General features: G+C 34.7%; 1 protein-coding gene across 2 annotated transcripts in view; it reads right to left on the reverse strand.

Moving 5' to 3' along the window:
* LOC141550000 (guanine nucleotide-binding protein G(q) subunit alpha) overlaps positions 1-15,897 on the reverse strand; it is a 396,434-nt gene that overhangs the window by 246,589 nt on the left and 133,948 nt on the right. For both annotated transcript variants that reach the window (XM_074280106.1, XM_074280107.1), the window contains exon 2: positions 5,443-5,627. In XM_074280106.1, coding sequence (XP_074136207.1) covers positions 5,443-5,627 — 185 coding nt within the window. The remainder of the gene's footprint in view (positions 1-5,442; positions 5,628-15,897) is intronic.

Below are 15,897 nucleotides of genomic sequence, written 5' to 3' on the forward strand. Positions count from 1 at the left end.
TCAACTACAGTCTCTCCTCAAAATCAACCCTGCCTCTTTCTTTTCCTTATATCCAAGTAGGTCATGTGGGCTCCTCATCTGAAACATCTTCAGTATCTGTTCTTTCTCTTCACTCACATGAACACCATCCTATTTCAGACTTTTATCATCTTAGAGTAGTTTGGACTTTTCTAAGAGCATCTTAATTGGTCTTCTCTTCCATGAACCTCTCCTTTCTCCAGTTCATCTTCCATTAATCTAAAATTCTGATTTCACCATTTCATTCTTCAAGTGCAAAAAGCTTTAGTAGATGGCCATTGCCTTTAGGATAAAATATAAAAACCTCATTGAGCACAATAAGTCATTTAAAATATGCTGCCTTCTAGTTGCCACCAACCTTTTCAAATTCTTATTTTCTAGCCAAATTGCAATATTAACTATTCCCTAAACCTGATTGTCCAACTCTCTAAATTTGCACAATCTGTCCACTGTGACTGAAATATAATAATCTCCCTTCTTCATTCCATTCTCTAAGGATCATTTTTTCCCTTCAAGATTCAGCTCAGGTGGCTCCTTCTTTATGAAACCTTTCTGGAATTCCCTATTTGTTATTTTTCTCTCCTCAAATTGCCTAGTATCATACTTATCAAAGCTTAGGGTTCCTTTTGCGTCTATATCCTCAATACAGGAATAATGCATTGTATATAGATTTGTGTTTAATAAAAGTTTTTAACTGAATTTTTATTCAGTTTAGATATAATTTTTGGTATATGGTGGATACAGGGTAGATTATAAATTCCTTAAAAGTATATTTGTATCTCCCAAACTGACTAGACAATGCTAAAGACATAGAAGATCAACAAAAATTTCCTAAATTAAATTAAACAAATCAACAGATTTAAGCCTAAAGGCCTGGCATTCAGCTATTTTGTAAACTTCATTAAGATTTTATTAGTCTTATTTTCAGTTTTGAAAAACAAAAAGTCTTTCATATAAGTTCCTATTCTGATGCTTCATCATAGCATGGAGATTTCTCTGGGATGCTAAAAGTCATACCCCCTCCAAAATCCATGCTCTGATGTATTTACAACCAGAAAAGCTTTGGTTGAGTATGAGCCTAAGAATGAGATCATGACTTTGCTATTCAGTGAACTTTAGCTAAACTTTAAAGCTTAGCTAAATTCAGACACTCAAAAAAGTGTCCTTGAAGTGATTACTTTTTTGGCAACAACCATCTATTAAGAAAGTGAAAGATTGTGATTTGCATAGAATGTAACATGAACATTGTAGGGCACCATGGTAGTAATAATCATAATTTGAGTGACCAGATACTTTCACAAACAAAAGACAAACAACTTAAAGAACAGGGAATCATTATTTTTTGTGTCAAGTCAAAAAAGTAGTTTGGAACATGGTCCACATGTAGATGTTTGAAAATTTTAACAATAGATGATTATGCCTTTCCTGGCAAATGCTATGTAGCCAAATGAATTTTTATATAATAAGTGGGTAATAGAAACCTCTAAGGATCCCCAGGAAACTCTCCAAGATGTAAAACAGTTGCCACTCTGAATTGAATTAGCCAAAGATCTCTCCACACCAGTGAAATTACATACAGATCCCATACCAAAATAATAATAAATATGACAAATAGCACTGATGCTTATCACTTAAACCAAATTCCTTGAATTCCTAGAATTATCTATAAAATATTCTAGGTTAATAAAAACAAGGCAAATGACAGGTAAAGATGAAGTTGCTGACATCAATAATTAATACCTCCCTAATAACTTTCTATTTTATATAGGTTCATCTGATTGTCTCTTAATTAGTCAGAATGTAACAATCACAGGAGCAACCAGTACTCAAGCATTGTTTTTAAAAAAATAATCAAAGATGAAACTTTTCAGGATTATTTCATCTGTTAACTAAACAAAAAAAAAAAAAAAATCAATCACAGCAGTATAAGACTAGACCAAAACTACACAGAGACTCTCGATATGATAACTAGAAAATCAATTCTTAAGTTTTAAATGTTTGGTTCCCAGAAAACTGGGTAGCCTACTCTAGTCTGCTATAATAGTCCAAATATTCAGCATCCTCAACTACCCTCTTTGGCATATCTTGTCAAATAAACATATAGTAATAGGCACCACAAAATATGACTTTTAAAATACCAAAGACATCTTGAACTTTTACTTTCTTCCCTTAGAATTTCGTTGATTTGGGGTTGGTTGGTTTGTTTGTTTTCTTTTCTTTCTTTTTTTTTTTAAATGAACAAGGCTATCTTGAAATGAGCTCTGTATTCCTATAAGGCTTGGTAATAGTCACTGCATTAAGCTTACATGGAAGGATGCCACAGTGCATGAGGAAATAGTTAATAGAAAAATAAAAGGGGAAAATCCCGATTTTCTATTGTTCAGATGTGAAATGCTTTTTGAGTGGTAATTTAAACCCAAGATAAATGGAATTCCATTATTTTGCTTTCAGAATTTAATCACAAATGGTACTATATAGCAGGGGATTACACCTTCACATATCTTTCACTTTTCCTGACTGAAGAGTTCCTAGAATCACAGAGGTCATCTATTTAAATAGAAGTCAAAAAAAGTTTAATTCTAAACTTTAGATTACCATACATTCCTCACTTCTTTCCAGAATTTAATGCTTTGATCAATGACACTCAAACATCTCTCAAGTAATAAATATATATATATATATATCTTATTAATTAGAGGTGATTCATTCTCTGTACTTATTATGGATGGACAACTCCAGACAAGCATAAAACTACCAAGGAATCAATTCAATGATGATCTCTGATGTCAGCATAAGATTATTCTATACCACAGAGCATCTGAACTTTCACTAAAAGAAACCATCCTATTTTTTAAATTATTATTTTAAAGACAAATGCCTCAAAGGCATTTATCTTCTTGGGTTGATATGATCTATTTTGCTGCCCTTTGTAGAAGCTGAATTGTGCTGCTTTGATTTCATTTTCAAATCTAGATACATGTACATATAATCTATCCACTTTATTCTCAAACTTTGAATGAGGATCAATACAAAGCATTAGCAATGGAAACAAACACCATAGTTAAATTCAAATGTCAGTAGGAACTTGTATTAAGGGTCTATCCTAGATGTTTGTCATTGCTCTTGAGTAGTTTCAGTCATGTCTAACTCTCAGTGAGGACCCTCTCTCCCCGACAGGCTGATCTGGAGTTTTCTTAGCAAAGTTTGTCATTTCTTTCTCCAACTCATTTTAGAGATGAGGAGGGGAAACTAATAGAGTTAAGTGATTTGCCCAGGGTCATATAGTTAATAAGTATTTGAGGTCATATTTGATTCTAGGGCTGGCATTCTATCCACTGTGCCATCTAGCTTGTAGATCAGGAGTCTTCAAACTATGGCCCGTGGGCCAGATGCGGCCTGCTGAGGGCATTTATGTGGCCTGCCTATGGCAAAATCAGACTCGAAGTGATGTTCAACCTAAACTCGTATTAGCAATGCACACTTCTGCCACTGGACTGGGGCGGTGGAGAACAGAGCGTGAGGCGCTTCACTGTCTGAGGGACAGTGAACTGGCCCCCTATTTAAAAAGTTTGAGGACCACTGTTCTAGATACTAGAGAATTTTTTTTTGTTTTGAACTGCTGACATTTTTGATGTAGGGAATTTCCAGTGAAGACAATTCCAGTCAAGAAATTAGTTCAACAAGTTGTTGTTAAAGTTATGGTTTCAGAAAGTTTTCTAAAGTTCATAACCTGATAATGGTTAAGTGCTTTGCCCAGGATCATGCAGGAGAGTATATTTAAGAAAAAGGATTTGAACCTAGGTCTTGCTGATTCATATTGCCTCTAGAAAAAAAAAAAAACAGAAAGAAATGAAGGGAGAAAGGAAGGAAGAAGAGAGAGAGAGAGAGGGAGGAAGAAGAGAGAGAGGGAGGAAGGGAAAATAGGAAGGAGGGAGGAAAAGAAGAAAGGAGGATGGGAGAGACAAAGGGAGGGAGAGAGGAAGGGAGGAAAGAAGGAAGGAAGGAAGGAAGGAAGGAAGGAAGGAAGGAAGGAAGGAAGGAAGGAAGGAAGGAAGGAAGGAAGGAAGGAAGGAAGGAAGGAAGGAAGGAAGGAAGGAAGGAAGGAAGGAAGGAAGGAAGGAAGGAAGGAAGGAAGGAAGGAAGGAAGGAAGGAAGGAAGGAAGGAAGGAAGAAAAGAGGGAGAGAGGAAAGAAAAAGGAAAAAGGAAAGGATTTTCCCCAGATGGAAGCTATACACCTTGAGGGCAGCAACTTTTTTTGGGGGGGGTGGGGAGTTTTCATCTCCCTAGAGTATCACATGATATATTCAATGTCTGATACAAAATAATAACAAAAATATTTGCTAATTGATGGAATAAACAATGACAACTTCTAATGTTGCAATCTCATAAATGCTAGATTTTTGATATCCATTAACAAGGAGCTTACATTCTCCCAGGCGTAGAATGTGGCAGGTACATAGATTAAGTATGCCACAAAATAAGGAATAAAGGTGTCAAGAAAGAGGGCAAAATGCCAAAAGAAAAATCTGAATTATAATGAATAATAATGATTGTCATTTTGTATGCATCATCCCCCATTTAACTATGAAACTAACTCATTCCTAAATCACATCTTTTCAGTATTTTTCCTAAAATTTCTTGCAGTCTGATCTAATCTATCATAGTCTTTTCTCCACTTCTTTCTTTCTTTCTAAACAAAGTATTCCTTAATATATGTGCTACTATATACTTGCAATATTTATTTATTATTGTTTAAAAATAAAAAACTCAAAAAATTTGTATTTCTTATCTAACCATTCCTCAAGTTAGTTTAGAAGGTGTCATTGACTTTCACAAGTGTATTTAGCTGGGAGTGCTAGATGGATGAAGGATGACATGTATATCTGGGTAAAAACAGATGTGAGATTGGATTGTTTTGAAAGAAAATTGAGGCTGCAGCCCTCCAATAGGCAAATCAGGAAGTTTAAAATTAAACCAGGCACAATGGCCCTAAGATGCTTTCCTTTCTTTGTAAATGAAGTGTACTGGGTGGGAGCTAAGACAACACAGTCAGCTTCTTTTTGAAGTTTCCTGGCTTTAGACATTTTGTCATAATTTTAAATTGGCTAACTTTACTTTGGGGTTTATACAAGCTAGAAAACCAAGTTTACATCTATTCAATATGCCACAAAAATAACCTTTAAAAGAAAAAAGCCCATCTCATTTACAATAATGTTCACATTTGGCTTTCCCTGGTGACACGAATATTAATAAATAATCATGCTATTAAAGTCTATCCCTTACAAGTAACTCACTGTTTACTGAACATATTTTTCTTTGGGTAGAGCTCAAAAAACTCTATTTCAGATGCTTTCAAAGAACCATTTGCAATGCAATAGTGTTTTTATCATGGGAATTGTGAAAAAAAAATTAGCAAAGCTTACCTTATTGTGTTCATATTTGTATGGGATTTTGAGTGTGTCCATGGCTCTGATCATAGCCTGCATTGCTGTAAAGATGTTCTGATACACCAGTTTTGTGAAACCTCTTTTGTCTTCATCAGAGTAACCTGATCCATGGATAATTCTCATCTGCTTGATGAATGTACTTTTGCCACTCTCTCCTGTACCTGAAAGACAAGCAATAGCAATAGCTCATCAATCTAGAGTGCTAAGACATGGTTCCTCAGAGAGAAGTCATATTGGGCTAAAAAGTATAGGATGGTTTTAAAGCCACATTGCATGCATAGTGCATAGAGGACTGGTCTTGCCATTAAGACCCAGATTTAAATTCTGCTACTGACACTGACTGTGACCATGAACAAGTAACTTAAGCTGCCAATGCCCACAGCATTTGAAGCAGCAAATTAGAGTACACACCAGTTTGCACTGCAGGAAGGAGTGATTTACAACAATAAAGTCTTTGATAGGAACCCTCTCAAACAACAAAACAGTAACAAAAAAACCCTCCACACAATAAAGACTTATATCAGCGAAGATTAACCTCTATTGGAGATGAAAATGCAACTACAGGCAGCTTTTGATACCTAATTTCATGAGAGATTATCTCCTCAAAACAGATGGTATCCAAAAACTATACCAAATATTCTTCTTTGAAGTGCAACATCATAAACTTCTTTTAAAAGACTGTTTTAGTCATGCTTTTTGTTTTCTACAACATAGAAATTTTCAGGAATGCCCTCCCCTTTGACACTGACCTTTCCATTATTAAAAAAAAAAAAGTTATGCAAAAATAATTGTCACTTAGGCCAAGCGAATGTAATCAAGATGACAATACTCCCTAAACTAATCTATTTATTTAGTGCTATACCAATCAGACTCCCAAGAAACTATTTTAATGACCTAGAAAAAAATAACAATAAAATTCATATGGAAGAACAAAAGGTCGAGAATTTCAAGGGAAGTAATAAAAAAAAAAAAAATTAAATGAAGGTGGCCTAGCTGTACCTGATCTAGAACTATATTATAAAGCAGCAGTCACCAAAACCATTTGGTATTGGCTAAGAAATAGACTATTTGATCAGTGGAACAGGTTAGGTTCACAGGACAAGATAGTGAATAAAAATAGCAATCTAGTGTTTGACAAACCCAAAGATCCCAACTTTTGGGATAAGAATTCATTATTTGGGAATTCAAATTTGGAAAATATTTTTACATTAAAGGTTCTGATAAAGGCCTCATCTCCAAAATATACAGAGAATTGACTCTACTTTATAAGAAATCAAGCCATTCTCCAATTGATAAATGGTCAAAGGATATGAACAGACAATTTTCAGATGATGAAATTGAAATTATATCCACTCATATGAAAGAGTATACCAAATCACTATTGATCAGAGAAATGAAAATTAAGACAACTCTGAGATATGTCAGATTGGCTAAAATGACAGGAACAAATAATGATGAATGTTGGAGGGGATGTGGGAAAACTGGGACACTGATGCATTGTTGGTGGAGTTGTGAAAGAATCCAACCATTCTGGAGAGTAATCTGGAATTATGCCCAAAAAGTTATCAAAATGTGCATATCTTTTGATCCAGCAGTGCTACTACTGGGCTTATATCCCAAAGAAAGACTAAAGAAGGGAAAGGGACCTGTATGTGCCAAAATGTTTGTGGCAGCCTGTTTTGTAGTGGCTAGAAACTAGAAAATGAATGGATGCCCATCAACTGGAGAATGGCTGGGTAAATTATGGTATATGAATGTTATGGAATATTATTCTTCTATAAGAAATGACCAACAGCATGAGTACAGAGAGGCTTGGAGAGACTTACATGAACTGATGCTGAGTGAAATGAGCAGAACTAGGAGATCATTATACACTTCAACAACAATACTAAATGAGGATGTATTCTGATGGAAGTGGATATCTTCAACATAGAGAAGATCTAATCCAATTCCAACTGATCAATGATGGATAGAATCAGCTACACCCAGAGAAGGAACACTGGGAAATTAGTGTAAACTGTTATCATTTTTAGTTTTTCTCCCCAGGTTATTTTTACCTCCCGAATCTAATGCTTCCTTTGCAACAACAACAACAACAAAATTTGGTTCTGCATATATATATATATATATATATATATATTATCTAGGATATACTATAATAAATTTAATATATATGGGAATGCCTGCCATCTAGGGGAGAGGGGAGAGGGAAGGAGAGGAAAAATTCGGAACAGAAGGGAATACAAGGGATAATGTTGTAAAAAATTACCTATGCATATGTACTGTCAAAAATGTTATAATTATAAAATTAATTTTTTAAAATTGTCATTTAAACCTGGAATGACCTTCCTCTCCCCCCCAAAGAGAAAAAGAGAGAAAGAAAGAAAGAAAGAAAGAAAGAAAGAAAGAAAGAAAGAAAGAAAGAAAGAAAGAAAGAAAGAAAGAAAGAAAGAAAGAAAGAAAGAAAGAAAGAAAGAAAAAAGAAAGAAAGAAAAAAGAAAGAAAGAAAAAGAAAGGAAGGAAGGAAGGGAAAGAAGAATAAGGAAGTGGAAGATGATATAAGGCAGAGGAAAAAAAAAGTAGAGCAATGAAAAAGGGTCTGCTCTCAAAGTTGGACTATAGAAAATCTTTCTTTTGTTGACAACTTTAAAAGTTTAGTGTGCCTCAGTTCCTCATGGAAAAAAAAAAGTAAATAAATAAATTCTGTGAAGTTAGAAAAAAAAGTTTAAGAACCATTAATACTATCAATAACATTTTTCAAGAAACAAAGTAAAACTAGTTCTCTTCCCACAAAACAAAATTTTAATAAGCCTTCCTTCTTATGTAAATTATTTGATCTGTAAGAAAGGACCAGCAGGATGATTTTAGAGAGGCTTTGGGAGGCCTACATGAACTGATGCTAACTGAAATGAGCAGAACCAGGAGATCATTATATATGGCAACAAGAAGACTATATATGATGATCAATTCTGATGGACGGGGCTCTCTTCAACACTTAGATGATTCAAACAAGGTCCACTTGTGCAGTGATGAAGAGAGCCAATTACACACAGAAAGAGAACCAGGGGACAGAGTGTGGAACCCAAAATAGCATTCTCACTCTGTTGTTATTTGCTTGCGTTCTGTTTTCTTTCTCAGTTTTTCTTTTTCTTTCTTCTTGATATGATTTTTCTTGTTATCTCAAGATAATTGTATAAATACGTATACATATATTGGATCTAACATGTATTTCAACATATTTTACATGTATTGGACTACTTGCTAGCTAGGGAGGGGGTGGAGGAAGGAGGGGAAATTTTGGAACAAAAGGTTATACAAGGGTCAATGTTGGAAAAAATTATCCATGCATATGCTTTGTAAATAAAAAGCTTTAATTAAAAAATAGTTAAAATTATTTGAAATGATTTAGGCCATTAAGACAGAATTTGGATCCAGAACCTCTGCTAAAGGCATTCTTTTAGTCAACTAATTAATCCCTAGATTCTAAACGGTTATTTCAGCAGAAATATGCAAGTCCTAATAAATAAAATTTTTAAATTGCACATGAAAAACAAACAGAAACTTGAGCAAGTAGAGATGGGGGAAGTCAGCATGCTTCATGGAGGAGGTGGAACTTGAGTTGGCTTTTAAAAGAATGAAGACACTTGAACAGAACATAAGGATCTATTTCAGGCATGAGAGATGGTGTGAAAAAAGGCAGATGGGTCAAAGGATCTAATGCAGAGCTGAAAATTACCTCAAAAGTCATCTATTTCAATCCCCCCTCATATTATAGAGGAGAAAATTGAGGTATGTGGAATCAAACGATGCCCCAAAACACACAAGTATTAGCAATTACCCATTGAGGAGGTCATCTACCTCCAGAAGAAGTACTCCTGAATGAAGACTCATTCTTAATTCTTAAGCATCTCACCAAAAGTCATATGGAAATTTTTCCACTGATGGAATAAATCAGATCATATCTCTTAGAATTACTCCACAAAGACCTAACTAATCATGGGAACTTGACCTCCAAGGATATGAAAATGTACCTTCTTTGCCAAAATAGGAGACTATAGATAAGGAACATTGCATTTAATTAATTAATTTTATCTTTTCTCCATATTTTGGTTAGTTTTATTGAACTTATTTCTTCCCCCATTTAAAAAATTCTTGGCTATAAGAAATGCTCTGGAAAATAAAAGGAGAGGGGAAGGGATACACTGAGGAAAGAAAGCTATGTAAAAATAAAAGATATCAATAAAATTTACTATTAAAAAAGCATCCATGGAAAAAGGATGGACTGGAAGGACTCAGGAATGGAACTGAGGACATTGTCCTTCTGGTTCTGCTCTCATTCCTCACAGGGAATGATATTATTAGAGACATCCTTGCTATGACTATCTGAAAAATCAGGCTACTATCAGTCTATTAATCAGTAATATAAAGACTGATGCCACTGAGAGTAAGATCTCTGTCACCAATGCTACCTTTGTACCACAGTACTGACCAAAGTCCCTCACAAGTGTCAGGTACTCCTTACAACTGGGTGGATGGACATTCCCATCACCATCACTCTGTGTCATCACAAAAGGGGAGTTAGTCCCACCATCCCTGGCCTTCACCGGCATTGTTCCCCTTATACTACATTTTATTGCCCATCTCCATGGCTTCCCAGACTGTCCCTCATGTCTGGAACATGCTTCCTACTCATATCTACATTTTGGAATCCTTTGTTCCATTTACTATTGAATATCTAGTAATTACTAATTCACCATGGCTCCCTTCTTAAATCTTTATACAATCTCTCTTCTGAGACTGCTACTTTAATGAGACTGTATTCATAAAAGATACCATGAATCTCAATTGCTAAGTCCACCAGCCTTTTCAAAATCATCTTTCTTGATCACTCTAAAGTTTTTAGCACTGTTGACTAATCTTTTTTCAGATGTTTTCTCCTTTGGCTTCTATGACATTGGGGTTTCCTGCTTCCCTTCCTAAATACCTTAAGCTTTCTTCTCAAACTACTTTAATAACTAGTTATCTATTTCCCAATCTATAAGAATGGATACTATCCAAGACTATTCTGTACACTCTTCTTTTTTTATACTCTTTTCCTTTGTGAATTCATATGCCTCCCATGATCATCTGTATGAATATAATTCTCAAATCTACATATCCATCCTTGATACTGCTCCAGAACTATAATTCCTTTACATCACTAAATGCTCACTAGGCATGTCTCATTACCAGTTCAAATATAATGTAATATGTGGAACTGATTTATCATCTTTTTCCATCCAACTCATCTGTTCCATTGAATTTTGCCATGCCTGTTGAAAAATACCACTATCTTCTCAATCACTCAAGTTCATAACCTTGTCATCATTACTGCCACTTCCCTCTTCTTCCTCATTTCCATATTCAATTAGTTGCCAAATCTGTTTAGTTCTACCTTTTCAATATATTTTCTATTCATCCCTTTTTTTTTCATTCCTACAGTTGCCACAAGATCAATCCTTTAGCTTCTCCCACCTGGACTATTGTAATATTCTCCTAATTGATCTTCCTTTTTTTCAGTAGCCATTCCCAATGCCTACAATTCTTTCTCTCCTTATCTCTACCTTCTGGCTTCTTTAACTTTCTCCAATTCCTAGCTAACATTTCACTTCTACAGGATACCTTTCTCAGTCCCTCTGAATGCTAGCACCTTCCCTCTTTTTATTATTTCTAAATTATTCTGTATATAATTTGCTCATTGTCATCTATATGCTGTTTCCTCCATTAGATTTTTTAATTCCTTGAGAGAAAGAACAGTCTTTTGCCTTTTTTGTAGTCCTAGAACTTAGCATAGTTCCTGACAAAGAGTAGATAATTAAAATTTTATTAAACATCAATTTATCAACATGTCCAATTCCTTTACATATTTCCCAGAAAGCAATCTTGATGCTACTTCTTGCATGCAAATTATCCTGGTAAAATTTTTCAACTTATGATTTTGATTCAATAGATTGCTTACACTTGTGATGGAAAGAGCCATCTGCATCCAGAAAGAGAAATGCGGGGACTGAATATGGATCACAACATGGCATTTTCATTTTTTTGTTGTTTATTTGCTTTTTGTTTTCTTTATCATTTTTTCCTTTTTGATAGGATTTGTGATATTTCCACACATAAATGATATTTGTGGAAATATGTATAGAAGAATTGCATATGTTTAACATATAATAGATTACGCACTGTCTGGGAGGGGGGGAAGAGAAGGAGAAACATATTGGAACACAAGGTTTTTAAAGGGTAAACACTGAAAACTATTTTTGCATATCTTTTGAAAATAAAAAGTTATTATTAAAAAATAAAATTAAAATAGAGATTGCTGTGTTCTTTGATTTGCAGGCAAGCCACATCACCAGAAAACTAGTATCATTGTTTAAAAGTGGGGTTTTCTGTCAGGGGGAAGCTTGGGGTCATTGAAAATGCAATTCAATCTCCCAAATGAAACCAATCCTCTTTAAAAAAAAAAAAAAAAAAAAAAAACTTTCTTTCAATCCTGTCCAGTTCACTATCCATCAATGAATTGACTCAATAGACTATGCATCCAAATTCATATCCTACTATGAACAACATATATTTTAATACTTATTTAGTTTTTCCTAGATTGTTACATTTGTCTCTTGATTTGGCTAGGGATTTCACTGATGATTTCTTTCTTCAGTGATACACCTCTGGTATCTGGTGCTTGATGCAATCAGCAAAATGTCATATTCAAACAGTAACTGGATCTCTTTCCCACCTATAAGGAATCTTTCTTCCATTTGGATTCTAAGCATGATATCTTCCATCAATTAAACACAATTAGCAATCACATGCTTAGTGTAAAAATTAGGTGTTAAAATCATTGAGCATTATCTATTCCCTCCCTTTTGGGGGAGAGAAACTGTGATCAGATCATGAAACAAAAGACTTTTTCAGAAGCTGCCTCTGGATTGGTTTTTAAAGCTGCAGAAACTTATTTGCCTCCTTTGCTTTCTCCTTCCCCCTCCCCCCACTTTTAACTTTCCACAAGGTTTAATGAACAACAAATGGCTTTGTTTCCACAAACAATGTGAAAAAAGTGAAAATACCTATTGAGATTCTAAACACAAAGAAGGGAACAGAAAGTGCAGGATGACCTTATGACCCCTGTTCTCTTAACTGTAATTTCCTCTCTTCACCTCCCTCAAATTTTCAAGAAGGGGTGGAGAGAAGAGAGGAAAAGGGAAGGAAAAGAACCATAGCATTTGTCCTAATTTCAGTTTTATTTTTTGGGTAGTTGGATTTTATTACTATCTTTATAAACAATAACTAATAAGTCAAATAAGTATTAAGAATTTAAATCCTCTTAAGTGATTGCAGATGTTTAAACAAACACACCATTCTTGTACAAAAAAGGAAAAGGAAAGATGGCTGTTAGTTTCCCATTGCTATATTCAACTATTTATTATGTTGTTGTGTTTTTTCCTATTACCATTCCTCTGCGAATTTCAGAGTTTCTTGAAAAAAAATTAATTCAACCATAAAATGTGAAAATGACCATCTCAGTTTTACATATGGATCTAACTAGATACTAACAGAGTTAGAGGCAGACAATATATGGAAATCATGTTTTAATCTCATAATTTCAATTTTTTACATGTAATAGAAAAAAGGACAAATTTTTCAGTAATTCTAGTTTCAACTTCCACATATCTAAAATGGGACATTGCATTCAAGACAAGTATTTTTAAAGTGTTGAGGAACTGAGATATAGAAATAAGGCTATGGAATGGAGTGTTCCTCATATAAATGAGATCCAGTTTATGAAAACTAACAGAAAAGCATCTTCACTTCCTCTGTGTGTTTGAATATTCTACTTAGATTCAATAAAAACCAGGGTTTCAATACAGTATGTGACACTTATTAGCTGTAGGCCATGGAAAAGTCATCTAACTTCTCTCAATCTCAGTTTCTTAACCTATAAATTGGGTTAACAATGGCATTCCAATTAGTTTTTTTCAAAAGAATATCTATAAAGTGCTATGAAAACCTTGAAACATTATATAAAAATCAGATATTATTCCTGTTCTTGTCATGTGTTTTCCCTACTCTGCCCCTTTCCTTTAAGTATATGTAAAAAGGCATTCAAATTATCTTCCTTAAACAGTCTAGGACTTGGTTTTCCAACATTATTTGAAAAATCAATCAGTAAATCCAAATCACAGTAAGAAAGCCAAAGTGATTCTAATACATTGTCATCAATGGTGAGATAGAAGAAAGGGAACTAGATGATTATCCCTCCTGCCAGTATTACTTGAGCAAGGTTTGAGTTCCAGGCCATTCAACAAAATAACAGTAATAGGCAAAATGGAATTTTTCTTGGTTCCTGTTACATTTAAATAATATTAATTAGATATGAAATCAAAGATGGGGAGAAGGAATAGGGGATAAAAAGGAAGGCAGGCAGAAAGGAAGGCAGGCAGGGAGGAAGAAAGGGAGAGAGGGAGGGAGGGAAGGACAGAAGAAAAAAAAAGGAAGAAGGAAAAGAAAAAAGGAAGGAAGGGAGGGAGGGAGGAGGGAGAGAGAGAAGAAGAAAGGAAGGAAGGAAGGAAGAAAAGAAGGAAGGAAGGAAGGAAGGAAGGAAGGAAGGAAGGAAGGAAGGAAGGAAGGAAGGAAGGAAGGAAGGAAGGAAGGAAGAGAGGAAGGAAGGAAGGAAGGAAGAGAGGGAGGGAAGGAGGGAGGGAGGGAAGGAGGAAGGAAGGAAGGAAGGAAGGAAGGAAGGAAGGAAGGAAGGAAGGAAGGAAGGAAGGAAGGAAGGAAGGAAGGAAGGAAGGAAGGAAGGAAGGAAGGAAGGAAGGAAGGAAGGAAGGAAGGAAGAAAGAGAAGAAGGAAGGGAGGGAAGAAATAGGTCTTAGAGAGATTGAATATACTGTGTCTACTCTTTTCCTGAAAATTTGTGTCTACTCATAGAGGACTGGACACTGTGATGTGAAAGTATTGCCTGCAACATATCCTGGTCATATGATGATGGACAAATTGAGGCCTAAGGATATTCTATGAGTCTATTAGCATCGGTGAATAGAATTCCCACACAAATAAAAATCACACATCCAGGACAAAACAAACAAAATCTTCTTTTAGTATGTGCCTATATTTCCTTCACTAAATGGGAGATGGTAGTTGAGAATTCTGTCCAGCTTCCTATCTCCTGGCTTCCTTCATGTCTCAACTACAATTCCATTTTCTGGAGTAAGCCTTTCTGGATTCCCCTTTAATGTTAGTGCCTTCCCTCTCACATTATCTCCAATTTATGTTGTATGTATTTTGTAGGTACACAGTTATTTCTGGGTTGTCTCGCTAATTAGAGTGGGAGCTCTTTGAGAGTAGGGATTATTTTTGCCTTTTTTATATCCCTAGTGTTTTACATATCTTTCAAATAATATTAGTAAGAGCAGTAACCATTCAATTATTGAGTTTATTTGGTTTAAAAAAAAAAGACTAGACAGGATCTAGTTTTCAAGAAGCTGTTCGTCCTAACAAAACAAAAACTTTTGCAAGGCTTGTATGATTTGTCTAAGATTTTAAGAAATTTCTAAAAGATGTTCTCTCCCTCCCACTCCCTCCTTCTTCCTCATGTTTTGTTGATTGTCTAGATTTAAGAAAATAATGGAGAAAAAGTTAATAACATGGATTAAACAGAAAAGTGTGTCTGAATGTTTTCAGAGAGCTGATGGTTAAACGTTTACCAATATACCCTTGCCTGCACTAACCATTTGCATTATCTCCCTAAAGTATGTCTACCTAGGAGTCAGTTCTATAGTTTGTCCATATTCCTGTGCATCAGAAATTAAATTTCAAATTCCTCCACTTAGTTTTTCATCTGAGAATAGTTCAAACAAATTCACTTCAGAAAACTCTACATGGTACTCAAGTTTGACACAAGTAACAGAACGTCATTTGTAATCAAGAACATCTGGAGGACCAAAGGAATTCTTTTATTTGGACTCTATGCTGGACAACCTGATCTAAAAATTTCTGGAACACTTGTAGCTATGGAGTATTTATCATAATCTGGGCCCTAAAGAGAAAGCACATTTGTGTATACATGTAGTTAGAATAACCATTGAAAGAGTGATTATGCCTCAATCATTTATTTATTTTACCTTTGTCACTACAATTAAACCATTGTTTATATAGGTGATTTGAAAATGCCAAGCAAGCAAAAGAATTCAGGTCCCTTTTATCTGCTAATCAATGTTTTCTAATATGAAGACTAAAGTGTTCAACTTAAAAAAATTATATGGGCTCAGTTCTATGTATTTCTTTCCTATATCTGCTAAATAGTCAATTAATTTTTACCATCTCTTCAACTTGAGTATCAATGACAGTTTGACTATTTTTTCATTAGTTTAGCTTTATTAAAAATATAATTTCATG

The sequence above is a fragment of the Sminthopsis crassicaudata genome, chromosome 1 (genome assembly GCF_048593235.1).
Source record: "Sminthopsis crassicaudata isolate SCR6 chromosome 1, ASM4859323v1, whole genome shotgun sequence".
In the NCBI taxonomy this organism is placed as follows: Eukaryota; Metazoa; Chordata; class Mammalia; order Dasyuromorphia; family Dasyuridae; genus Sminthopsis; species Sminthopsis crassicaudata.